General features: G+C 41.9%; 1 protein-coding gene across 1 annotated transcript in view; it reads right to left on the reverse strand.

The window, feature by feature from the left end:
• Nucleotides 1-1,117: 1,117 nt before the first annotated feature.
• The window catches only part of SLC22A3 (solute carrier family 22 member 3), a 494,822-nt gene continuing 469,930 nt past the window's right edge, over nucleotides 1,118-26,009 (reverse strand). Inside the window, exons 8-11 of the mRNA XM_077486672.1 lie at nucleotides 25,424-25,532; nucleotides 21,902-22,014; nucleotides 17,889-17,988; nucleotides 1,118-8,974 (exon numbers count right to left, since the gene is read on the reverse strand). Of these exons, the coding sequence (XP_077342798.1) occupies nucleotides 8,896-8,974; nucleotides 17,889-17,988; nucleotides 21,902-22,014; nucleotides 25,424-25,532 (401 nt within the window). The 3' untranslated portion in view covers nucleotides 1,118-8,895. The remainder of the gene's footprint in view (nucleotides 8,975-17,888; nucleotides 17,989-21,901; nucleotides 22,015-25,423; nucleotides 25,533-26,009) is intronic.

Consider the following 26,009-nt stretch of genomic DNA (forward strand, 5'->3'; position numbering starts at 1 on the left):
TGGTAAAGCAATGGGTTTTGTCATATTCTTTGTCAACTTTCCTGTCTGCTTTCTTTGCACCTAATGCATTCCTTGTAAATCTGGAGTGCTTTGTATTTTATAAAGACCATTTTTGCGAAGAAAAAAAAAATCTACGCTAGAATTTAGCCTCAATGGTTTTAACTATGATCTTTTATGCTCATTATCTAATAGAATACAATGACTAATGCACTTGTTTTATTTATCTTTAAAACTTCTCCCCATTTACCTTTTGTGCCATTTGTTGCAAATACTTTGTATTTGGTCCCACTGACTGTCACATGGTATGTATCACAGCTTATTGACGTTCGCTTTTTTTTAAATTTAGAGTTCATAACAACATGCACTTTTCTTGTAACTTATGGCAAATGTGATTACACCATGATCACTATTACCCAAGTTGTCTCTAACTTGCACATCTCTAAGCAGCTCTGTTTAAAACTAATAGATCAAAAGGAGCATTGTTCCTCATTGGCTTCTCAATCTGTTCCATTAAATTGTCCTGCAATATGTTTAAAAAAATGGCAAGCCTTTGTTAACTGTGCAGTTCCATTTGCACAGCATTTGTCACGATGGTTTGAATAGTAATTTCACACGTTTTTTAAACACATGGACGTATTTAATTTCCATTCATGGAAAGTTAATCTTTTGTGCATTTAAAGTACATACAATACTAACTCAATCAGACACCATTTGCTAAAGTGCTCCATGCTTGTGTAATGTGTGCTGAAATGGCTACTTGTTATCTCCATTGAAAGGCTGTATAAAGAACTGACAATGAAGGGGCACAGGTATAACGTTTTGCAATCCTACAACAAGAATTACCTGTACAAGGACCTTCATAGCAGAATCACCAAGGATTATTTTAGTGAAAGCTGCAAATTTAAAAATATCGAACATATTTATGTTAGTTTTATCTGAGATTTTAGTAACTGGGTTTATATTTACTTTACCTCTCTTGTTTGCTTGGGTAAACAAGCGCTTTAGCTTGAATAGGTCATTCAGGAGAAAATCCTGCTTTCCATAAATGAACAATAAATTGAGACAACTCACTGTGATGTCCAAATATTTACTCTGAAATATACTCTTGAAAAAGATAGAAACAGAAAAAATATAAACATTTATTGAATTAAAACAAAATTGAAACATAAATATCAGCATGTTTATGAGCAAAATAAAATACTGTTCTGCAAAGTACACTGTAATCAAAGGACACCATTGTGAAAAATGTGGGTAGTTCTTTGGGATTTTATTTTGGACCCTCTTACTCTTGCCTACATACTAGCATAACGTCTGGTACAAAGATTGAATTAAGGCTGGGTTCACACTATCTTCACATGTGGCTCACAGCAGGTGTCCGGTGCATCCCCGTTCACTGTTTCAGGTCTGATTTCATCACAAATTTTTGTCTGAATTCGGACCTGAAACTGACCAAAAGACATACAGGGCTCCTGTGAAAATTTGCAGCAGAGCCACAGAGATATGTGAACCGGCTCCATAGAGAGCTGGTCAAAATCTCCTGCTATTGCGAATTGGATCTGGGGAACCTGCATCTAATTTGGAATAGTGTGAACCCAGCCTTAAACATACTGATAGCCAAAAATGATTTTAGAGGCTTTAATAAAAGCACTAAAAAAAGGCTGTCACCTGAGTATTCCTCTATCACCACAAACTCTTTACACAGCCATGTCTATAGTAACCAAAAACATACTCAATATACAATTCAAATCAACTCCTAGAGGTAGACTTTTATAGGATGATGACATTGCTGACCTTCTTATTGAAATTATTTTAGTTTCCTGACTGCCATGCTGATTTAATGGCTTTCTTGGTCACTGAACTGAATAAGTACACAGATCTAGAGGTCCCAGTTTACTCTGCTTTACAGATCTTTATACTGTTTCAGATCAAGTATTAAGGCCAGACAGCTAGCAATTTCAGTATATGTCAGAAATGGCAGCCTTCATAATTCTTACAGTATAGGTTTCTTTTAAGGCATTATATACATTCAGATCAGAATTAAGAGAAATTCAGCATTTTTTATAGTACACTTTGTATACAACAAGAATTGTGGACGGAGTTCTTTAGCTATTGGGGTTATTTACTAAAGGTAACTCCACTTTGTACTGCAAGTGCACTTGGAAGTAAAGCCACTGTAGATCTGAGGGGGATATGCAAGGAAAATGAAAAAAAAAAAAACAGCATTTTAACTTGCACATGATTGGATGATAAAATCAGCAGAGCTTCCACTAATTTCAGATCTACCCTTAGATTTAGAGCGACTGCACTTCCAAGTGCACTTGCAGTGCAAAGTGGATTTGCCTTTCGTAAATAACCCCCAATAACAAACTTGTTACATCTTGAACTAAATGTTTTGCTTTGTAAATATGGAACATTAGTTCATTAGTTTAATAGCCCAGTAGGATTTTGGCCCTACTTTAGTACTGTACAGTACGTCTGTACAGTCCCTATCCAAACATTCTCCAGTCTGTAGGAACCAAAACAATACATTTTTATGAATACAGTCAATGCAATTTTTATTAAGATTTTATAATCTTATTTTAAAAGAGGCACATGACCACACCGACTGACATTTTAGCTTTGCAAGCATTTACAACAACAAATACTGTATGTAATGTATCAACTGCTGCTGCTTCATTTCTATGGTAATTTTACTGCTTTTCTTGAAGGGGTTCTCTGAAGTAATCCTTCCCTAGGCACTGTTGCTCTAGCTAGGAGTATCCTTGCAACCAGAGCATAGGTATGCACACCGTGGGCTGCATCTGAGCAAAAATGTAATTTGGTCCTTTTATGTGGCTTTTAGCAGCCAATACTAAATCAACTATGACAATCACAAATTAGATTGCCACCAGCCTTGACCTGTGCCTGTGATACAATATTTGTGCCTATCAACTTGACCCAATTTAAGCATCTTCGTCAAACCAACCCTCACCAACGAAGCCTGCTACTATTGCCAGTGACACAAAGGGTCCACACTGATGTGTATAGATATTTTAGTGCCATCCCAAGTATGCAGACTAATTAATTAAATATTATTACACTTCATGCCATCAGATGAAAGGCACAGTTACTATTTTCAAATGCTGTGCTTTATTTCTGTGTCTAGGTCACACTTATCAATTTATGGATTTTTAATCTGACTGCTTTGTGTTTTGTGACGCCCTGCTGCTGTTCAAGATCCCATGTAAATTACTTTAGCTATTGGTGTATCCACTATGTGATTTTATAACAAGTCTGTATAACAACTGCTCCATTATAATGAGCCCCTCATCTAACCAAAGGGTGATGGCTCCAAGATTCATTAACATCAAAAGCAGAGAAACAAGAAAGGAGTTACTCAATGTCAAAAAGTCCAAAGTACATTTATGACTATGACTAATGACTCCTGTTGGGAGTGAAATGCGTAAAAGACAACAGATAGATTTCTCCTAAACATACCTTGGAGTGACTCCATTCTGGTTCCTCTCCTTTGATGAAGGCTTATCCATCATGTTTACTGTTGAGGAGATGAGGTTCCTGCAAGCTATGAATCTCTCAGGAGCAAAGAGATTTAAAACCTTACCTTAGGTTTCTTGTGACTTTTAAATAGTCCATTTGAACTAAGCTGGTTCACAATTGATGTGACAGCTGGGTGCGCTGTATAAACTGTATGCAGCATCAGCTAAAGACAGTATACAGCACTGTATTCCAGCAGCAGGATAGGTACTTTCCATCCTGCTCTGGGATCAGTCGAGTCCGGCTGAGCTCTACTCAGCCATTCACATGAAGCTTTGCATTTCATCAAAGAGCACAAGGCTTCCTCTGATTGGCTGAGGGGGACAGGCAAGGAGATGATGTCACGATCTCTACCACAGTCAAGAGGAAGCCTGGTAATCACTGATGAAATACAACACTTCCTGTGAATGGCCAAGCAGAGTTCAGCCCATACAAACTATTGAGTCACAAGAAACCTGGAGTTAGGTTTTAGGCTGGCCATAGACAGCTCAAATTGGTTGAAATTCAATCCGACTGAGCAGTGTGGAAAATTATCAGCCAAACACTGACTAGTCATTGTTCCTCAGCACAATTGTTTTCAGTAAGCCACATCTGCGCGGATATAATGGAGATTCTTCCATGCAAGAGAATAACTTGATTCCCTAATCCAAGCCGTCTCTTGTAATATGAGTGGCTGAAATTTTAGCCATCTATGCCCAGTCTTATTCACCAACTTTATTTATCACTACCCTAATTTGCAACCAAATAAAACCAATATTTAGAGAACAAATTGATTGCTACACTGCTCAGCAGAATGAGACCAGATCTGTCCACCAAGCTTGTAAAAGCTAGTCTAAAGCCCCATACACACTATCGGATTTACCAAAACCATGTATTGCAAGGGCCTGCCTGATTGCATACAAATTGAAACTCCTAAGATTTGACCTCATATTATATGGTTTTGGTAAATCTGAAGGAAAAAATCATCAGAAAATCTGATAGTGTATAAGGAGCTTAAGGAGCATTTTGTTCATTGAGGGGAATGTATCAAAACTGAAGCAGGCCGAAGCTTATTGGTTGCCATGCACAGCTGCTTCAGTTTCTATATTGCATTTTTAAAGCTTAACTGAACAAGCGAAAGACAGTCTCTGGAGCAACTGTGCTTGACAGCAAACTAGCTTCTGGCTTCAGCTTGTTCAATTAAGCTTTGAAAATTAAATCTAGAAAATTACTGTAAGTAGCTGTACATGGCAACCAATCAGCTTCTGTCCACTCCAGTTATTATAAATTCCTCCCATTATGCATTCACAAAATAACCACTGTCTTTGGGAAAGAAAGAGATGGTAAAAGAAAAAAAAAAACATATACGCACACACACAAATGGACATATACAGTAATGAAAATCCTGGCACAGATTCCAACCTATCCCCATTCTTCAAAAAAAAGTTTCATTGTTGTCTGTGCTTCTGCAGGACAGGAAATGGAGGGAAAATCTTCCCAATTAGGACACATAGCAATGAAAACCTAGGGGAGGTTTTAAAGCTACCTAACTAGATCTAAAGCCTCGTACACACGATCGGATTTTCCAACAGGAATTGTGTGATGACAGGCTGTTGGAGGAAAATCCGACCGTTTGTGTGCTCCATCGGACAATTGTTGTCAGATTTTCTGAGGACAAATGTTGGATGGCAGGTTTTAAAATTTTCTGCAGACAAATGTCTGTTCTCAGATTTTCCGAGAGTGTGTACACAAGTCCATCAGACAAAAGTCCAAACACACCTGCTCAGAAGCAAGGACGAGCCAGAAGTGGTCGGTCTTGTAAACTAGCGCTCGTTATGGAGAATTAACATTTACGACGTGGCAACTTATGAAATCTCAAAATTCAGTGCACATTCTCTTCTTCTTTAATGGAATAATAATCATGTTGCATTGTTGGTGTTACTGATGAAGTTATTGCAAACTAATTTTCAAAGGCTTTTTTTTTTTGTGACATCAAGAATAATATTTTTTTATTTTTTTTGGGCAAGTTACCACAACACCATTATCCCATCGTTTTTAAGATCAAAGATACAACTATGTCGGTGTCCCTGGTAAATTTTACATTGTATATTTTTAAATGTAACTGCCTATTCCCAAACTGTCATTTGAAGTAAAACACATAGCCAAGTATTATTCACCACAATTCTTTGATTGTGCATTCAAAAAAAGAAAACAAATACAATTAGATATGCTATCTGCCAATAGAACTTAACCAAAAAGTGCATGCTATGCATCCAAAAATATAGAAAATATAACAAATTAAATCATTATTATTTAACCAAAAAAATAAATAAAAGCCTCATGCATGTGTACTGCTTCTTAATATAGGGGGTGAACAATGCCAAAAGTTGGTTAAAGCAGAGGTCCGTCATCCGGAGATAATTCCGAAAAACATCTTGATTATTCTCCTGGAGATCCCGCAGCAATGGCATATGACATAATTGGTCAAGATTAATAAAGCAACCAATTTTTGGTCCAAGAACTCCTCCTCCTCCTGTTCCTGGACTGGTCTTGGGTCAAAGCAATAACTCCAAGGCCAATAATAAATAACACGTTATCTCCTCCGATTCCGCAACATGTCTGGTTGACGAACATCCATTCAGAAATAGTACGAAATGAAAAGCGCGTACTGAAAGTGCTAAATGAAAAGTGCGAACTGAAAAGGCAAAATAAAAAGCGTGAATCAACACTCACCGAACATCTACTAACATGAAATTAGCCCAAAGGGTGGTGCTAAAGAGCTGAAAAAACATGTAGTACATCACTACATTCATGTTTGTTGGCCGGCAATTCCTTGCCGTTAGTATGCAAGACAAAATCCACACATGCCTTCGGACAAAAGTCCGGGGTTTTGTCTGCGGAAAATCTGATCGTGTGCATGAGGCTTAACAGAAAAAAGCTATAGTCTTATTTAAAATCGTGCTTTGTGCTATTTCTAAATAAAAGATCGCCTTTATATGTTAACAGCAAAATATAGCGAACATAAGGGAAGACTGGCAGTTGAACTCTCTTAAGTGTCCAGTGGGTTTTAAAGTATATTTTCACGATACCAGTGATTATGACATTATTACTGGGCAGAGTTAAATTTTACCCCATAGATGGCATTTCTCATAATTATTTTAGTATGGTTGTTCTGTTTTGCTACAAAAATTACCTACAAACTATGCTCAGACATCCTGGAGAAACCAATAAAGCATTTACAGATATGAAAAAACAGAATCCTTGGTCAAATTAGAATTTACTAATTTAAAGTGTATGTTTATCCTTGCACCACAAAAATAACAAAAACAAAACATATTAGAGAAATCACACATGCAAACACTATTTTATATGAGATATTTAGTATGGCATTTCTAAAATGAGTTGTATTGTGTATTCAATTTAGTAAAAAGAAAAAAAAACACGTTCCTTTGTGCACTGCTTTTCTCCTAAGCAGTGCACAATGTCAATGCCAATGTCCTCTTTATACATGACTGTCAGTTACACTAAGGGAAACATTTATTAGAAAAATAAATCATAGCTATTTCTTTTGCACACCTCATGTATTTGTTCTGTGTGAATGCTGGCAAACTGAATATTAATAGGCTATTTTTGGATGCTCTTAACTCATAAGGATAGTGTCAATCAATATCATATTATGGCCACTAGATGGACCCAACTATTATATACATACCGTATTTATTTGCGTATAACACATACTTTTTTCCACTTAAAATCAGGGGGAAATTGTGGGTGCGTGTTATATACCAATCCCTGCTGTCTCTGAGGGAAGAGGAGCGAGCGCTGCTGAATTACCGTGCATAGAGACGAGATCTCCTGTGTAACTGGCGCTCCGTCGCTCACAGCCACGCCTCCTGGCCCCGCATTGGGCCACTGTTCTGTCTATCATATAAGCAGGGCCAGGAGGCATGGCTATGAGTGATGGAGCACCGGGTACACAGGAGATCGCGGCTCTGTCTAATTCAGAGGCACTCACTCCTCCTTTTCCCTTGGAGACATCAGGGATAATCCAATACTGGCGAGGCTGCAATGATGGGAAAGGTGAGGCTGCAGATGGGTACTGAACAGGCGGCATTGTTGGTCAATTTATAGGCTGCAGATGGGCACTGAACAAGCTGCAATGTTGGTCAATTTAATGGCTGCAGATGGGCACTGAGCAGGGTGCATTGATAGGCAATTTAGAGTCTGCAGATGGGCACTGAGCAGGATGCATTGATGAGATGTGACCCTAATTTTGCTTCAAAGTTCTTTATTTAAAATGTTTTTTTCCACCTAGTTGCAATACTGTAATATTACCTGATTCATGCTATTCTTATAATTTAAAAATTTCCATCCTAGCAATAACGCCTACTACCTTAGAAACCTATTAATTCTGCTGGCATTTGCACAGAATGAATACACATGCAGTTTTGCAGGATAAAAAGCAGTTTTTTTTTTTTTTTTTTTTATAAATATACCCCTAATGCCGTGTATACACGACTGGACTTTCCGGCAGACTAGGTTCGACAGTCTTCCTGACTGACTTTTTGGTGAAGCTCCGAACGAACGGACTTGGCGACACACGAATGGACTAAGTCTGTTCAAAAGTCCGTTCATTTTGAACGTGATGACATAAGACGGGACTAAAAAGGGAAGTTCAATAGCCAGTAACCAATAGCTTCCCTTGCATCGTATTTGGTCAGTCGGACCAGCATACAGACGTACGGTTTTCCCAATAGGAATTGGTCCGTCGGACAGATTTGAAACATGTTCTATTTCTAGGCCGTCTGATTTTTTTTAATGAAAAACTACTGGATTTGCCTACACACGATCGGATTGTCCGACGGACTGATTCCGTCGGATCTAGTCTGCCGGAAAGTCCAGTCGTGTGTATGCGGCATTAGGGTTAAGGTAATTCCAGCAGCCCTTTTGTTCTATACAGAGCAGCTCCATGTGTGTACTGATCATACATGGCAAACAGTAGAACTGAGGAACATTAATGGGGCCCAGTGTAAAACAGGACAGCAATGTAAGTACATGTAACTGAAAAAAAAATGAAGATTGCACAGCAAGCATGCTAAAATGAACTTGCACTGAGTAAACTAAGAATATTTAAGTGGTAACTCTATTACATCTGAAAATTTTGATGAAATTCTTAAGATAAAATAGTAAAAATATTACTTTGGATTAAAAAAATGTCAATGTTTGAAATACCCTATAGCGGTTCTTGACATTTATGGGAGCTGAATTATAGAGTGCATAACATATTTTACAGTTTATCATATACAGTATATATACACATGTACAAAACAGGTAGCAGACAAATCCTGATTAACTTTAGAAAAAGTTGTGTCTCATTGAAGGTCATAATCTTAAATCATTTTTTATATGGCCTTGGTAAACGGCACTGTCCATCTTCTTTTTTTCCCCAGCTTTTCGAGGTCTAAAATAAAGGTTAACTAAAAGTTAAAAGATCATTACAATAGCAATGCAAAATAACAAACAATTAATAATCTGAAAGTTACCAATCACAGTCTTCCTCCCACTGGAAACAGAGACCTGCCTCAGCACCAAATCTCCCCGCACACAAGCGCTGGGAAAGATCTTTTCTGCAGCTGCGCGTGACCACTACAGCTGCAGAAAAGACACAGGACCAGGCTCACCCATCTGATCGGGGAGCATGATAAGGATCAGTGGCGGCTGGTGAAGTTTTAGGATGAGGGGGCGCAAGGCCCCGTCCCTCCACGTTTGCCCCCTCCCATTTCTCACAAGCCCCACCCCTTATAGAATCCACATCATATACCAGGCTGCACATTATACACCAGGCTCTGCACATCATATACCAGGCTTCACATTATACACCGGGCTCTGCACATCATATCCCAGGCTGCACATTATACACCGGGTTCTGCACATCATATACCAGGCTGCACATTATACACCGGGCTCTGCACATCATATACCAGGCTCCACATCATATACCAGGCTGCACATTATACACTGGGCTCTGCACATCATATACCAGGCTGCACATTATACACCGGGCTCTGCTCATCATATACCAGGCTGCACATTATACCCCGGGCTCTGCATATCATATACCAGGCTGCACATTATCCACTGGGCTCTGCACATCATATACCAGGCTGCACATTATACACCGGGCTCTGCACATCATATACCAGGCTGCACATTATACATCAGTCTCTACTAAAGCAACCTGTAAATTGTACATATCTGCATTCTGCAACCTGTAAATTATACATATCTGCATTCGCCATCCACCGCGCCACATGTCCCTTTAAGATTTTTTTTTAAAAAAAAGGTGCTTATGTGCATTGTGTCCCGGTGATGGGCACAGTGCAATATTGGAAGCACCACGTCTATGCAATCACAAGATTGTGATCGATCGTGCCACAGAGCGTGTTTTTTGGGGGAAAATGAAGTGCCTCGTCTGCAATCTTGTGATTGCATAGACGTGGCGTTTCCAATATTGCACTGCGCCCGGTGCCCGCTGACACAGTGCACATAAGGATTTAAAAAAAAAAAAAATTCTTAAAGGGACATTTTATTTATTTATTTTTTTTACCATTTTTTTTTGGACTACCTAAGGGCAGTCTATCCTTCAGGCTGGGTTCACATTGCTGCGATGCGGGAACGCTGCGAATCCGCTGCGGGTTCCTGCATCGCATGCCTCCCAGCGGCAGTTCACACTGCCCTATGCGAACTGCTGGGAGTGTCAGTGAAATGTTAACGACACCCCCAGATCAGATTGCATATCGCAGTGCGATCTGCAAACTCGGACAGGAATAGGATCGCATGGTGTGAACACCCATGCGATCCGATTCTGCTGCGGACCAAAAAAAGGGTCCTGTGCGAGTTTGGGCTGGATGCGATGCAAATTCAGCCATACTATCTGTATGTCTGAACTCGCATCGCACAGAGATCGGATGTGATTTGCACTGCAGTGCGGTGCAAATCACATCCAATCTCATCACCGCAGCAGTGTGAACCCAGCCTCAATCTTAACATTTCTTACAAAAAAATAAAAAATCATATGGTCAGCTGTATTCAATTTAGCAGAGTGGCACATGGCAGCTGTGTGCTTTAAAAAAATGTTGTCTTTGATAAAAATTTGCTTTAAAATCAATAGATGTGTAGGAGTTCATTTTTACGCGTCATGTATGATGCAGGTGTTGCAACCTGCACCATACCATACATTAAACTAAAGTTCATAAGTGAGGGGGGGGGGGGGGCGGGATTGCTGCTGCCATCCAACCACCAAAACTTTGATAATGTGCTGCCGTTTGCCTATCACAAAGCCGGCCGTGCATGATAAGCGGGGGGGAAAGGGGGATTGCCATTCGACCAAAATGATGAGGACTAAAAGTGCTTGCTGTGTGAGGCTTCTGTGCTCTTACCTGATGAGCAGCGGAGTAGCAGCAGAGTGGGCTTGAGCTGAGCAGCCGAGTGGAAACGTCACTTCCTTGAGTGACGTCGGAAGCTCTGCTCAGGTCCTAACTGAGACTCGCCCGGCCACTCCATCACGCCGGAAGCCTGTGGCGCGATCGACCGCACCACAGAGCGAGTTTTTTTGGAGCAAATGAAGCGCCTTGTTTGCAATCTCGTGATTGCATAGACGTGGCGCTTCCAATATTGCACTGCGCCTGGCGCCGGGACACAGTGCACAAAAGGACCTTTTTTTTTTCTTTTTAAAAAAAATCTTAAAGGGACACGTTTAAATAATTTTTTTATTAATATATATATATTTTTTTTACTTCCTGGGGGGGGGGGGGGGCGGCGCCCGGGCGCCCCCTATGGGTGGGCCACCACTGGTAAGGATGCAACCAGTGGTATCCAGTTCCTGGGACACAGTTGGAAAAACTGATGATATTACCCCCACTGTGTGACGTCAAAAACCAGAAGCGACCAGGATTTAATTAAAATATTTTTGCAAGCCATCATTTGATCGCAAACATACAGGGAGGGTTGTCTGTCTGGTAGGCAGTAAAACTGTTTCAAGGCTAAAAAAAAAATCTTGATGCTAGTTGGAAGACTTCACTGCTCTAGAATTCAGCAGCATTGTCAGCCTTGCACAGACACTCACCTGAAAAAAATAAATGGTATTTATATTGAGATTTATGAGAAACTTTGTGCAGCCTTAGATGGTTATTTAAAAAAAAAATCTGGCTAAAAAATAGGATTTTTACGTCATACTTACCTGTAAAATCCCTTTCTTTGGGTACATCATGGGACACAGAGTCAGGCTAATATTCATTACCTGCTGGGTTATACTTCACCATTAGGTGAATGGACACTGATAGACTAAAGGTCTTCAGACATGAAGTGATCCCCTATATAACCCCTCCCATACAGGAAGCACTTCAGTTTTGTAGCAAGCACTGAATCCTCAAAAAAGTGGGGAGGGATCTCTGTGTCCCTTGACGTACTCAAAGAAAATAATTTTACAGGTAAGTATGACATAAAAATCCTATTTTCTTTTTCATACATCATGGGACACAGAGTCAGGTTAGTATATATGGCAGTCCGCAGTACACTGAGGTCGAAAGCTGACTCCTCGGCTGCTCAACCATCCACTTGATAACATTTTGTGAACGTATGCACTGAAGACCAGGTAGTAACCTTACAAATCTGAGCCACAGATACCTGATGGTGAAAAGTCTAGGAGGTTCCTACACCCCTGGTAGAATGAGCTCTCACCCTAAAGGGAGGAGCTTTATGTTTCAGAACGTTGGCCTGAATGACCAATTGATGGACCCAATTGGCAATGGAAGGTTTGGAAGCTGTCTGCCCCTTCTTGGGTCTTTTGGTAAAACAAAAAAAGAGTCTGATCCTCAGATCTCCGCAGATCTAGACCCTGACTGCATGGAGAACGTCCAAAGAATGCAGTAATTTCTCTTCGCCAAACAAAACTGAGAGAAAAAAAGAAGGCAAAACAATGTCCTGATTTAAATGAAAGGCTGACACCACCTTTGGCAAAAAGAATGGAACAGGTTGGGGTGAAGGATCAAGTACGGTTTCCTGCATGAAAGGGCCGCCAACTCCAACACCCTTCTAGCTGAGGTGATAGCCATCAGGAAGGCTAGCTTGCGTGACAGCAAGTCTAATGGAATTTCCTTAATAGGTTCAAATGGTTGTTTCTGTAACACAGACAGCACCAAGTTTAAGTCCCAAGGACATATAGATGACCTAATGGGGGGAAGCAAGCAAGTTGCTCCTTGCATAAAGGTTCAGATCAGTGAATGGGAGGCTAAAGGCCTTTGGAAGAATGCTGATAGGGCCGAAACTTGACCTCTGATTGTACTCAAAGCCAATTTGATTTCCACAGCTAACTGTAGAATTCTTCCAATCACATATTTCCGAGGATGCCATTTTCTGGCTTCACACCAAGCAATATAAGTCTTCCAGACCTTATGATAACTCTCCCTACTGATAGCTTTTCTAGCATTCACTAGACACCACTGGTCCGAGATTCCACAGTCCACCCTGGCTTCAATAGCCAAGCCGTCAAATTCAGAGACTGTAAATTGGGGTGGAATATAGGACCTTGAGACAGTAGATTGGGGTGACGTGGAAGCGTCCATGGCCTGTCTATTACAATTCCCAGGAACCAGGGCCTTCTGGGGCAGGCTGGTGCCACCAGAATGACTGGAATCCCCTCTCTCCTAATCCTGTGCAACAAATGCGGAAGGAGAGGGATCAGAAGGAAAGCATAAATGAGGAAGTACTGGCTCCATGGAACTATCAGAGCATCTGCTCCAATTGCCAGAGCATCTCTTGTTCGAGACACAAACTGCCTTAGCTTGTTGCTGAACCTGGATGCCATCCCCAACATTGGCAAATTTCCTGGAACACCTCTGGGTGTTGGCACATGTCCCTCTGCACAGGCTAGTATGTAGTTTACCTCCTTCAGAGCTGAACGACTCCTGGTACCAACTTGGTGGTTTATATAGGCCACAGCTTTGGCATTGTCGGACTGAACTCTGATGGAGCAGTCCGGAAGCTCCACCGTCCAGGACCATAGGGCCAGACATACTACCGGTAATTCTAAGACGTTGATGGGCAGGGTCCGCTCTGTCCCTAACCATTTCCCTAGAGCTGTGAGCCCGTCTAGGGTCGCTCCTCAGCCTGAGAGACTGGCATCTGTAGTCAGTACTCTCCAAGTTACCGGGAGAAAGGATTTTCCCTTTTGCAGGTTTAGGCTTAAGCATGCCTGAGGAGATAAGCACATTTGGAAAATACAGGGCTTTTCTTCCTCTGTTCTAAGTCAACAAGATGTCCTGTTATAAAGGCCTGGAATGGAACTGGGCATAGGGCACTGCCTCGAAGGAGGATACCATCCTCCCTAGAAGGCTCATACAGAGCCGAATGGAAGGTTGTTTGGTGCTCCTTATCTGACGCACCTGATTAGACTTTGAGCTGGTCTCAAGGCTGCCCTATCGGTATTTATGATCCAGCCTAAGCTTTTCAAATACCTCACTGTGTATATTATGCTCTGTACTAGAGCCTGTGCTGAGTGATCTCTGAGCAGGAGTTCATCCAGATACCCGAGCACCAGGATCCCTGGGCCATTAAGCGACCCAGTACTGGTGCTAGGACCTTTGTGAACACCCAGGGAGCTGTAGCAAGCCCGAAGGGTAGAGCCACAAACTGAAAATGATGTTCATCTACTGCAAAACGTATCGATGGAGGCTAAAAAATCTCCCCTCTGGAAAGAGGTTACTACTAAGTAGACAGACGTCATCCGAAAGGACTGTATCAAAAGATACTTGTTCAGGGATCTTAGGTCCAAAATGGGCCTTGTGTCCCCGTTTGGTTTCTTAGCCGTAAAAAGATTTGAGTAAAACCCTGTGCCCCTTTCAGATACTGGAACCTCTACAATCACTCCTTGCTGCACTAGATGATGTAGTGCCTGAAGCAATATGTTTCTTTTTGAAGGATCCGAGGGAACGCTAGATTTTAGAAACCTCTGAGGGGGCACCCCTCGTAAACTTCAGCTTGTAACCGTGAGATATAATTGAGGTGACCCGCTCGTCCTGAATTGTTGTTTTTCAAATGCAAAGTGCAGCAGCCTTCCCCCCACTTGATGGAGTGGAGGCGTCCCCTCAAAAGGAGGGCTTGGTGCTGGATTTAGAAGAAGGTGCTGGAATTGTGGAACCACCCTGATGTTGAGACATTTGAGGAAGCAGGTGCTTTTCTTCACAGGAAGTAGAGAACTCTTCCCTCCGGAAATCCTTTGGATATATTTGACCAAGAGATCACAGAATAAACGTTCCCCATGAAATGGGAAACCAACCCACAATTTTTACAAAAAAAGCAAATGCTAGCACTCAGGACACTGATATAATAACTCACAATCGATAAAATTAAAGACTATTGATAAAAAGCAGGACTAGAAAATCAAGTGTAAAAAGTCCACAAGTAAATATGAAGAGTACAATCAGTTATGAGCGGTACTGGGTAGTGGATCTGGGAGACTGAATAAAGGTATGAAGTCTATAAGAACACAGGCACAAAGGGCTGCTCTTCTCAGGAGTGAAGCCGACTCAGGATCAACATGAAAATACAAAGAAACCAGAAAAGCGCCTGGTTGTGCAATGTTTTAATCTGTAGAAACATAAAATTATTCAACACTTACATCTCAGTAAGTACAGGTATATTCATGGGTGAAGGAATTATCCTGGGGATGTAGCCGATATCCAAAGCGCGTTTCCATGAGGTCCCAGACCCTGCTGGCTCAGTCACCTCTGCAAATCAGGATCAAAAACCTCTGCGACTGAGAGGCAGACAGTGGGTATCTTCTTGTCCAGATTGCTTGAAAGCAGACTCATCTACCGGGCACTCCACCAAATTCTAAGTTTTAAGCTCTTCCCTATCCTCAACCCATTCCTGCTCCAGATGAGGAGACTTCGGGGAGGGGGATCTGTCCCGATTCCTGCCACCCTGTGGGATGGAAGCAATCATGCCGGCAAGCCTGTGCTCTAGCCTGGCTAGGGCTGAGGACAGTTCAGCCTTAGTGATAAAGGGTGAAGCAGCAGCATTGACTGTAGGCACAATACCAGATAGGCGCAGTGGCTCAGATTGCCGGGAAGCCTCTGGTCTTTCAGGGGATACAACACTAGGGATATGACTAGGTTCACCAAGAACTACTGATGACATAGGTGTGCCCTTCTCTGTGGTGTTAGTCCCGCTCCTCTTTTTGGAATACATTCAATGCCTGCAAACAAAGAGTACTTGGGTATAATTAAAACACCTCAGAAGGGAGCCCTTTAATAGGGCTCACCAAGCCCCTATGCAACAATCCTGCTAGCATCCTTAGCCTGCCAAGCAACACCTGGTGACTCACGTAACCCGGGTAAGGAAAAATGAACGTAGTGTCCAGGATTTCCACTATGCAGGGTCCAGCACCCAGAGGCCATGTTACAGACAAAACCTTGCAGGATTTTGAGTCTTCTTTGCGAGGCTTGGGTACCATTTATCTAAGCATAAAAGCCTGTGTCAAATGGATCCAATTGGTTAATCCCTTGATTCATTTTTTTAATGGTTTGTGGGACTAGAGACCTGGAGCTCAGAGAGCTTAAAGGGGTTGTAAAGGTAAATGTTTTTTCACCTTAATGCATTCTATGCATTAAGGTGAAAAAAACATCTCACACTGCTGGCGCCCTCAGTGTCTCCGTTTTACTTACCTGACCCCTCGAAAATCCCACGCTCTCCCCCGCCGTCCTCTTCGCCACTCAGCCTGGCCGCTGATTGGCTGGAGTGGATGGATTGAAAGCAGAGCAGCCATTGGCTCGCTCTGCTGTCAATCACATCCAATGACGCAGCGCGCCGGTAGCAGGGCCGCGTGATACAGCGAGCGGCTATAACCACCGGCTGTATCACGGGAGCGCGCCCGCAGGTGCTTCTCACCATGCGAGGGAGCTTGCATAAACGTGAGAAGTACCTGCGGTAGGAAGCAGAGACAGCCGCCGAGGGACCCCAGAAGATCAGATTCGGGCCACTCTGTGCAAAACCAACTGCACAGTGGAGGTAAGTATAACATGTTTGTTATTTTAAAAAAATATAAATTTTTACTTTACAATCCCTTTAAACAAACTGTGCCATCCACGGAAGTGCTTCCTGTATGGGAGGGGTTATATAGAGGATCACTTCAAGACCTTCGGTCTAGCAGTGTCCATTCACCTAATGATGAAGTATAACCCAGCAGGTAATGAATATTAGCCTGACTCTGTGTCCCATGATGTATGAAAAAGAAATACATGTTAAAGCTCAGGCCCTGTGCCACATGACTGAAGTAATAGTGTGTTAGAGTTTTGTTCGATTCCCTTTTTCCATTTTTGGGGAGGGACCCTTGAAATGGGGACCTGTAAAATATAGTTATGCCCATGGGTCCCCGCTCAGTAGTAATTTTATAAGGTTTTTGCAGCTGCATAGTCCAGTTTATTGCATAACAAATGATCTACATGAGATCCTTGTGTACTAGTTTTTGCTCGCCATAAATAGAAGTAAAAAAAACATCAGGACAACAATAATTAAATGGAGGAGAATAAGAAGTTAATTAAGGCTGATTAGAGTACATTAAGGATTCATAAAGGGTTAAAACAGAGGAACATTTACTTAAAAAAATAAAACTATTTTTACTTTACGAAAGGCAAATTCACTTTGCACTACAAGTGCAAAGTGCACTTGAAATTGCACTATATGTGCACTTGGAAGTTCAGTCGCTTTAAATCTGAGGGGAAGATCTGAAATGAGGGGAAGCTCTGCTGATTTTATCATCCAATCATGTGCAAGCTAAAATGCTGATTTTTATTTTCCTGGCATGACCCCCTCAGATCTACACTGACTGCATTACCAAGTGCACTTTCAAGTGCACTTGCAGTGCACTTATAGTGCAAAGTGGATTTAAGTAAATAACCCCCAATGTTTCCTGTTATGTCTCTGTTTCAGCGGCTGAGCAATGTTATTTTTTTAAAGACAGCTCCAAATGTCGGGACTTTGTTTACTCTTCAGCTGTCAACAGGGGAACCCCACTGTCAGCTGAATGAGTCATCGGTTGTTAAGAACTCAGAGGCCCTGCTTCTTAACAACCGATAATTTACTTTTTGCTTCTTTTACATTTCAGCTGTCAGTGGGGGAATCCCAATGACAGCTGAAAGAACCAAGCCCAAAAGTATCAGTTTCAGGTATCGGAGCATTTGCACGAGTACCGATACTCGTGCAAATGCTTAGTATCGGCACCAGTACCGATACCAGTATTGGTGAAACCCTACTTCTCATTTTTGAAATGCCACTGCTGCTATGACATCTACCAGTTGGTTATCGACTGCACTTACCTAGCAAGATTTTCAACATCTTGAATTGTTTCTGGTAAGGATATTCCCATTGTTTCAGGTAGCAACACAACAAGACCACCACATATAAGACCAAGAATTCCTGAACAAAATCAATGAAAAAAAATGGCATTTTGGTAATGTTAATTTTTAATTTTCCTTATGCTCAATTTACACCATTGCATTGCCTTAACAAAAGTTGGTGGATGGTGTGACATTTTTTGACTGGCATCATGATAATGCACCTTACCAACAGTACCAACAGACATGTGTACAACACAACATATGGTAACACTCCCATGTGTTGCAGTGTGCCACATAAAAAAAAGCACGTGGTGCGTTTTAGTGTGTTATGCAGCCCAGTCAGATGAATTGGCTGCTTTAAAGCACAACACCATGCAAAATTTTTTTCCCACAAATAGAGCTTTCTTTTGGTGGTATGATTTTTTTATTTTTCACGCTATAAAGAAAACAAGACTGACTATTTTGAAAAAAAAAAAAAAAACATTTTTACTTTATGGTATAAAACATATCCAATAAAAAAAGTAAAACAAAAAATCTAATTTCTTTATAAATATAGACCAAAATGTATTATGCTACATATTTTTGGTAAATTTGTTTATTTTTTTATACTAGTATTTAGAGATCGACCGATATGGGTTTTTCTCTGGCCGATGCCGATATTTAGAAATCATGGCGGCAGATGGCCGATATATGATGCCGATTTTTTTGGGCCGATATGTTAGGCCGATTTTTTTTTTTTTATCCCCCTTCATCTCATAAAACCTAGCAGACACCTTTCCCACTGGAGCGTTTTTTTAGGAGCTTTTGGGCTAAAAATAGCACCTGTAAAGTGCCTTTCAAAACGGCTCCCCTGCAGTCTGTGTGAAAGACAGAGTGCTTTAACACTGAGGCGATGCGCTGGCAGGATGTTAAAAAAAAGTCCTGCAAGCAGCACGTTTGGAGTGGTGTATACCACTCCTCCACCACTCCTGCCCATTGATATTAATGAGCACCACTGCCAAAGTGCATGCAATGCGATTTGGCAGCGGTGCTTCACGGGCGCATTTAACCTCTTGTTCGGCCGCTAGCTGGATTATATGCGCCCCACTAGCAGCCGAATAGCACCGTTAAAATGATGGTAAAGCGCAGCTAAAACTAGCAGCATCTTACCATCAACGCCTGCCCGCTCCAGTGTGAAAGCAGCCTATAAAATAAAAACAGGTAGTCAAAACTTTTGGACCAAAAAAAATGGGCTAACTTACTGTTTTTTTTTTTTAAATCATTTAGTGTATTTTTTCCCCCAAAAAATTGCATTTGAAAGGCCTCTGCGCAAATGCCGTGTGACATAAAATTGCAACAACCGCTATTTTATTCCCTAGCGTCTCTGCTAAAAAATATATATAAATTTTTGGGGGTCTAAGTGATTTTCTAGCAGAAAATAGAAGGATTTTTACTTGTAAGCAACAAGTGTCAGAATATATTTAGTCTTTAAATGGTTAAACTGAGAACTCTACACACAGAGTTGAGTTCATTCATTCAAGTGTAAACATTGTATTTGTATTTTGCTCTTTTCTTGGCAGACTGCCCAGAGAGGAGACAAGTTGCTTCTATGAAGACTCAGGCAACTTACACTGACTTCTATTACAGAAGTCATTTCCAAGTCGTGCTGTAGTTATAAATCTGCCTTTTTATCAGCTCAATCGGCTGATGCCGATTAATTAAAAAACTGCAATTATCGGCCAATATATCGGCCAGGCGATATATCGGTCGACCTCTGCTAGTATTGGCGGCAGTCAGCGACTTATAGTGGGACTGCGATATTGCGGTGGACAATCTGATACTGACATTTTGTGGAAACCAGTAAGGCTGGGTTCACACTGGAACACGCAACGGCTCACAGCAAGAGTCCAGTGGGTCTCCATTCACTGTTTCAGGTGCATTTTCAGCCCACATTTTGGGCAGTATTTGGGCCTGAAATGGACCAAAAGATGCACAGGGCTCCATAGGAAGCCATTCACAATTTTCTGCTATGCAAATTGTATGTGGAATAAACCACATCCAATTCGCATATGTGAACCCAGTCTGACACTAAGAGTGATCAGTGTTAAAATTTGCACTGTCCCTGTACTGGCTGGGAAGGAGTTAAACATTGAGGGTGATTAAAGGGTTAAATGTGTGCCTAACCAGTGTTTTGTGTACTATGTGTGCTGCTTTCACTAAGAGATATGATGGATTTTCTTTCATTGCAAAGCACACATCACATCCCTGCTGTCAGGATGGAGCTCTGCAGTGTTTACATATGCAGAGCTCCATGCAGCCTCTCTCCTTGACGCTGATCGGCTTCTGCTGTGACTAATCACAACAGAAGCAACTCCCTACCCGGGAGTGTAAGGCCGCGTACACACGGGCGGACTGTCTGGCCAACTAAGTCCGTCAGACAATCCGACAGACAGTCCGTCCAACTTTTGAATGAACGGACTTGACCACACACGATGAACAGACAGTCCGCTGAAAGCTTGCGCGATAACGTGTACAGCACGTACGACGGGACTAGAAATATGACGTCCAATACACTGCAATGCAACCTTCGGCCGTGTAAATCCTTTCTGAGCATGCGCCATACTTAGTCCGTCCAACTTGCCTACTCACGAGCGGACTGTCCGCTGAAACCAAATTTGGACGGACAATATTACGGAAATTCCGAAAGACTTAGTCCGCCAGACTGTCCGCTGAAAAAGTCCGCTGAAGCCCACACACGAGTGGATTGTCCGCTGAAACACGTTTCAGCGGACCAAGTCCGTCAGACAGTCCGCCCGTGTGTACGCGGCCTAAGATCACGCTTTTAGCCCTAACCTTGTTTTTTTATCCCAGATTTTGGCTTAGGCCCCTTTCACACTGAGGCACTTTGCAAAAATATTGCATGCAAAGCATCCTGAAACAGCCGCTGCTGTGTCTCCAGTGTGAAAGTACAAGGGCTTTCACACTGGAGTGGTGCTCTTGCAGGACGGTCAAAAAGTCCTGCAAGCCGCATCTTTGGAGCGCTGTAGGAGCGGTGTATTTACTGCTCTAAAAGCGCCCTTTCCCATTGAAAACAATGGGGCAGCGCTGCAAACCCGCCTGCAAAGTGCCGCTACTGGTGGTTTTAACCCCTTTTCAGCCGATAGCAGGGGTTAAAATCACCCCACTAGCATCCGACTAGTGCCGCTAAAATGACAGTAACGCTCCGCTAAATATAGCGCTGATTTACCGCCAGTGCACGCAACGCTTATGCGTAAAAGTAGCCTTAGCCCACGTACACACGGTCGGAGATTTTGCCAACCAAATCCGTCAGATTTTGCCCGTTGGATTTAGTCCGACGGATTGTGTCCGAAACTGTTGCATACACACGGTCGGGCAAAGCTGGCGAAAAATCCGATCTGTCAGAACGTGATGACGTAATTTAGTTACGATGGGACTACATTCAGGCTAGTAGCCAATAGCTTTGATGTAGGAATTTGATCTGAGCATGCGTGGCACTTGGTACGATCAAAATGCTCTACACATGATCGGATTAGGTCTGGCCGGCCCAGTTGGTCGGGAAATATTTCCAACATGTTGGAAAATTGGGTCGGACGGAGATTCCGACGGAATCAGTCCGATGCATACCACACACAGTCGGGGTCCGATGCATACCACACACAGTCGGATTATCTGACGACACTGTCCGATAAGACTCATTCCGACAGATTCTCCGACCGTGTGTACAAGGGCTAGGTGTTCACTAAAGAACAGTTACCTATGTGCAACACAAGCAGGGAACAAGAGCATTACAAGGAGAAAGGAAATAAAATTTCTCCATCACAGTATCCAATTGCTCTGCAAAATGGGAGGTTGTTTATCTTACTTTTTTTAAAGTGATAATTGTTTTACTATTTTGTTTTTGGGATGCGTATATTTCTAATTTCTACAATGTATATTTTGCAAATTAGAATTATTGTATGAGCTATCATAATTACAGAACTGTACAAGCTCACCAAATATTATGAGCGGCAACTCCACCCATATTTCGGCCAACCGGAAGAGAAGAAAGGGCGCAATAATTCCTCCAAAATCACACATTCCTGAGCATATCGATACACCAAAATTTCTAGATGTAAAAAAAAATTAAAATAAAATAAAATCATGAATAAAACATTTAGAAACAATTAAGCAGAGTTTCCACATTCCCAAGAAGCTACAATAAACACAATCATTATCATTAAACAACTATCATTAAAGCGGAGGTCCACCCTAAAGTGGGCCTTACGCTCATTGGAATCGTCCCCCCCTCCGGCGCCACAATTGGCACCTTTCAGGGGGGAGGGGGGTGCAGGTACCTGTACAGTACAGGTATCTGCACCCACTTCCGGCGTAGATTCTGCAGAAGGTACGCCCCTTTCCGCAGAATCTACGCCCCTTTCCGAAAGTCCCCCACTGCCTGCTGGGAAACACACGGATCCCAGAGACAGCGGGGACCATCCTTATTGCGCAGCGCGACTCGCGCGTGCGCAGTAGGGAACCGGGAAATGAAGTCGAAAGGCTCCACTTCCTGATTCCCAAACCCAGGATGGCGGCGGCAGCACCCGAGAGACGATCGAGAGATCGGCTTCGGGTGCCGACATCGCGGGTGCGCTGGGCGGGTAAGTGTCCTTATTTTAAAAGTCAGCAGCTGCAGTATTTGTAGCTGCTGGCTTTTAAAAAAAAAAACGGCGGACTCCCGCTTTAAAGTACTGACAAACGATCAATGAAGGAGATTTACTTAAAATGGAGAGTGCAAAATATGGTGCCCGCAGTTAGTAGCTGATTGGCTACCATGCACAGCTGCACCAGATTCTGAGTGTACTAGTTTTAGTAAATCTTAGGAGGTGAAGGGGAATCTAAAAAAAAATTTAGCCACACACATTCGCCTCTATTATATCCAAAACTAGAAAAGTTTGAAATATTAATAAACTTTAATAATGTTGTTAATTTCAAACAAAAATACTGTTATAGTTAAATTATCCTGCATATGACTGCATTTCCAAGTGAAAACAGCTTTATTTTGCTAAACACTAGGGATGAGCCAAACACCCACCTGTTCGGTTCGCAGCAGAACATGCAAACAGGCCAAAAATTCTGCAGAACACACGAACACCGTTAAAGTCTATGGGACACGAACATGAATAATCAAAAGTGCTAATTTTAAAGGCTTATATGCAAGTTATTGTCATAAAAAGTGTTTGGGGACCTGGATCCTGCCCCAGGGGACATGTATCAATTCAAATTTTTTTTTAAACAGCCATTTTTTGGGAGCAGTGATTTTTTTAATGCTTAAAGTAAAACAATAAAAATGAAATATTCCTTTAAATATCTTGCCGGGGGGGTGTCTATGGTATGCCTGTAAAAGTGGCACATTTTCCCCTTGTTTAGAACAGTGACACAGCAAAATTATATTTCTAGAGGAAAAATTGTCATGTAAAACTGAACGCGGCTGTAATGAATTGTCGGGTCTCAGCAATATAGATACATATAATTGAAAAAAAAGAAAAAGAGTATGGGATCCTTCATCCATTACCAGGCCCTTTGGGGTTTGGTATGAATATTAAGGGGAACCCCGAATCAAAAATAAAATTGTGTGGGATCCCCCCCAAAATCCATACCAGGCCCTTATCCGAGCACGCAACCTGGCAGGCTGCAGGAACCCATACCAGGCCCCATGCCCTCAACATGGGGAGGGTGCTTTGGGGTAGCCCCCCAAAACACCTTGTCCCCATGTTGATGGGGACAAGGGCCTCATCCCCACAACACTTTCCCAGTGGTAGTGGGGGTCTGCGACCGGAGGGCTTATCGGAGTCTGGAAGCCCCCTTTAACAAGGGGACCCCCAGATCCTGGCCTCCCCCTGTGTGAATTGGTAACGGGTACCATTTCACAAAAAAAGTGTCAAAATGGTAAAAACAGACTACAGCTAAATGGTGACACTTCCCCCCTGACTCCACGGGGAAGCCATAGGGAAGTCCCTGTGGCATTAGAGGGGGACGGGGTCACCTGGTTACGTCACCAGGTGGCCCCGCCCACAGTTATATAAGAGCTGTCACAGTGAAGATGCGTCAGATGGGGGGAGCCGCCCATGGAGGCGGGTCGGTCGCAATTTTTATTTATTTTTTTGCTGTGGGGCGGCGTGAACTTATTTCGTTGGACATTTTTATTTTTTTATTTTTTAATAAAGGACTTGTCCCAAGCTGTGTCTTGTCTTTTTTTTTTACCATTTAGACGTGTTTTGTGCCAGTTACCAATTCACACAGGGGGGAGGCTCTGGAGGTCCCCTTGTTAAAGGGGGGTTCTAGATTATGATATGCCCCCCACCTGCAGATCCCCACAACCACCGGGCAAGAGTTGTGGAGAGGAGGGTGCTTTGGGTGGCTACGACAGACACGATATTTAAAGGAATATTAAATTTTTATTGTTTCACTTTAAGTATTTTAAAAAAATCACTGCTCCCAAAAAAACAGCCATTTAAAAAAAAAATTGCATTGATACATGTCCCCTGGGGCAGGACCCAGGCCCCCAAACACCTTTTATGACAATAACTTGCATTTAAGCCTTTAATATTAGCACTTTTGATTTTTCATGTTAGTGTCCCATAGACTTTAATGGTGTTCCAGCAGCTTTCGAATTTGCCGCGAACACCGCACATCGGCAAATACTCGATGTTCGACTCAAACATCTTTAGTAAATCAACCCCAGAATGTACTACCATAATTCACCAGTTTAAAACTACAGTTAATCAGTTAAAGTGGTTCTAAAGCCAAAACATTTACCTTAATGCATTCCCTACATTATGTTAAAATGTTACAGCTTGATGTCCTCCCCCCACCTCCCTCAAGCGCTGTGCACCCGGTGATCTCTTCTCCCCTCTTTTCCTTCTCACACAGGAACTCTGGCAGCAGCCAGAGCCATTGGCTCCTGCTGCTGTCATTCAAATGTTGTGAGGAGGAAGTGGGGGGCGAGGCCAAGCCATGCTGTGTGTGTATATCTATGGAATCTCCATATAGACATACACAGCCTGGGAGTGTGTGCCTCCCATAGCAAACAGTTTTCACATGGAGAAGAGGAGGAGGCAGAAGCGCCTTCAGGGGATCTCAGAAGAGGAGGTAAAGGGCTGCTCTGTGCAATACCATTGCACAGAGCAGGTGAGTATAACAGGTTTATTATTTTAATTTGAAAAAAAAAAAAACTGCCTTTAGTAACACTTTAAAAATACAAAAGTATGGGTAGTGTAAACTGAGCAGTCAAAATTCTGACATGGGTATCCAGCAAGATGTAGACAGAGCTTTTATTAGCTACACATAATACTGCACTAGTACAGTGGAAAACTAAGAATGTTTATATGGTCTTGTTGAATTTTGTCATGTTCAAGGACTAACATTTTCATTTGAGAAAGTAATTTGATAGTTTGGTTTTCAATTATCCTGTTTTTATAGTAGGAACACTTAAATATAACAGTGTAACAGAAAAGAAAAAAAAGTTATTTAATTACCTCAGTGGTGTTGGATAGAGTTCTGTATTAATGAAGTATACTATTTCAAAAGCCATTGTTATTCCCATTCGTCCTAGTGTGGCCAACGTTATTTTTAGCCACATTACATCTGCAAACCATTAAACATTTAGTGTCTTAAAAAAAATTTTCATACAAAAATAAACGTACAAATAATAAAGGTTTATTTGAAATAAAATCATCGTTATCTGGTTTTAACAGTCTGGCTACACTGCTGACAACAGGTTTCTACGTTTTTATAGGCTGTAACCATTATAGAAGCCTTAAAGCCAGCTTGCCTGGATTAAGACTGATGTTTTCATCACAAATAATGCAGATGTTTCATAGGCTATAGTGTACTAGACTGTTAACACATGTCAAACAGATATTCTCATACTTTAAATTGATGGAAGATATAGAGATAGAGAGAGAGAGAGAGAGAGAGAGAGAGAGAGAGAGAGAGAGAGAGAGAGAGAAAGAGAAAACGTCAAAGGGTGCCTTTTCTGTTTCTTTTCACCATATATCCTGAAAAGATTTAATTTTTTTTTTTTATATTGATTCTGCCTATAGGGTTACATTTTTATTATTT

The sequence above is a fragment of the Lithobates pipiens genome, unplaced genomic scaffold (genome assembly GCF_037356315.1).
Source record: "Lithobates pipiens isolate NorthernLeopardFrog02 unplaced genomic scaffold, aLitPip1_a1.2 Scaffold_18, whole genome shotgun sequence".
In the NCBI taxonomy this organism is placed as follows: Eukaryota; Metazoa; Chordata; class Amphibia; order Anura; family Ranidae; genus Lithobates; species Lithobates pipiens.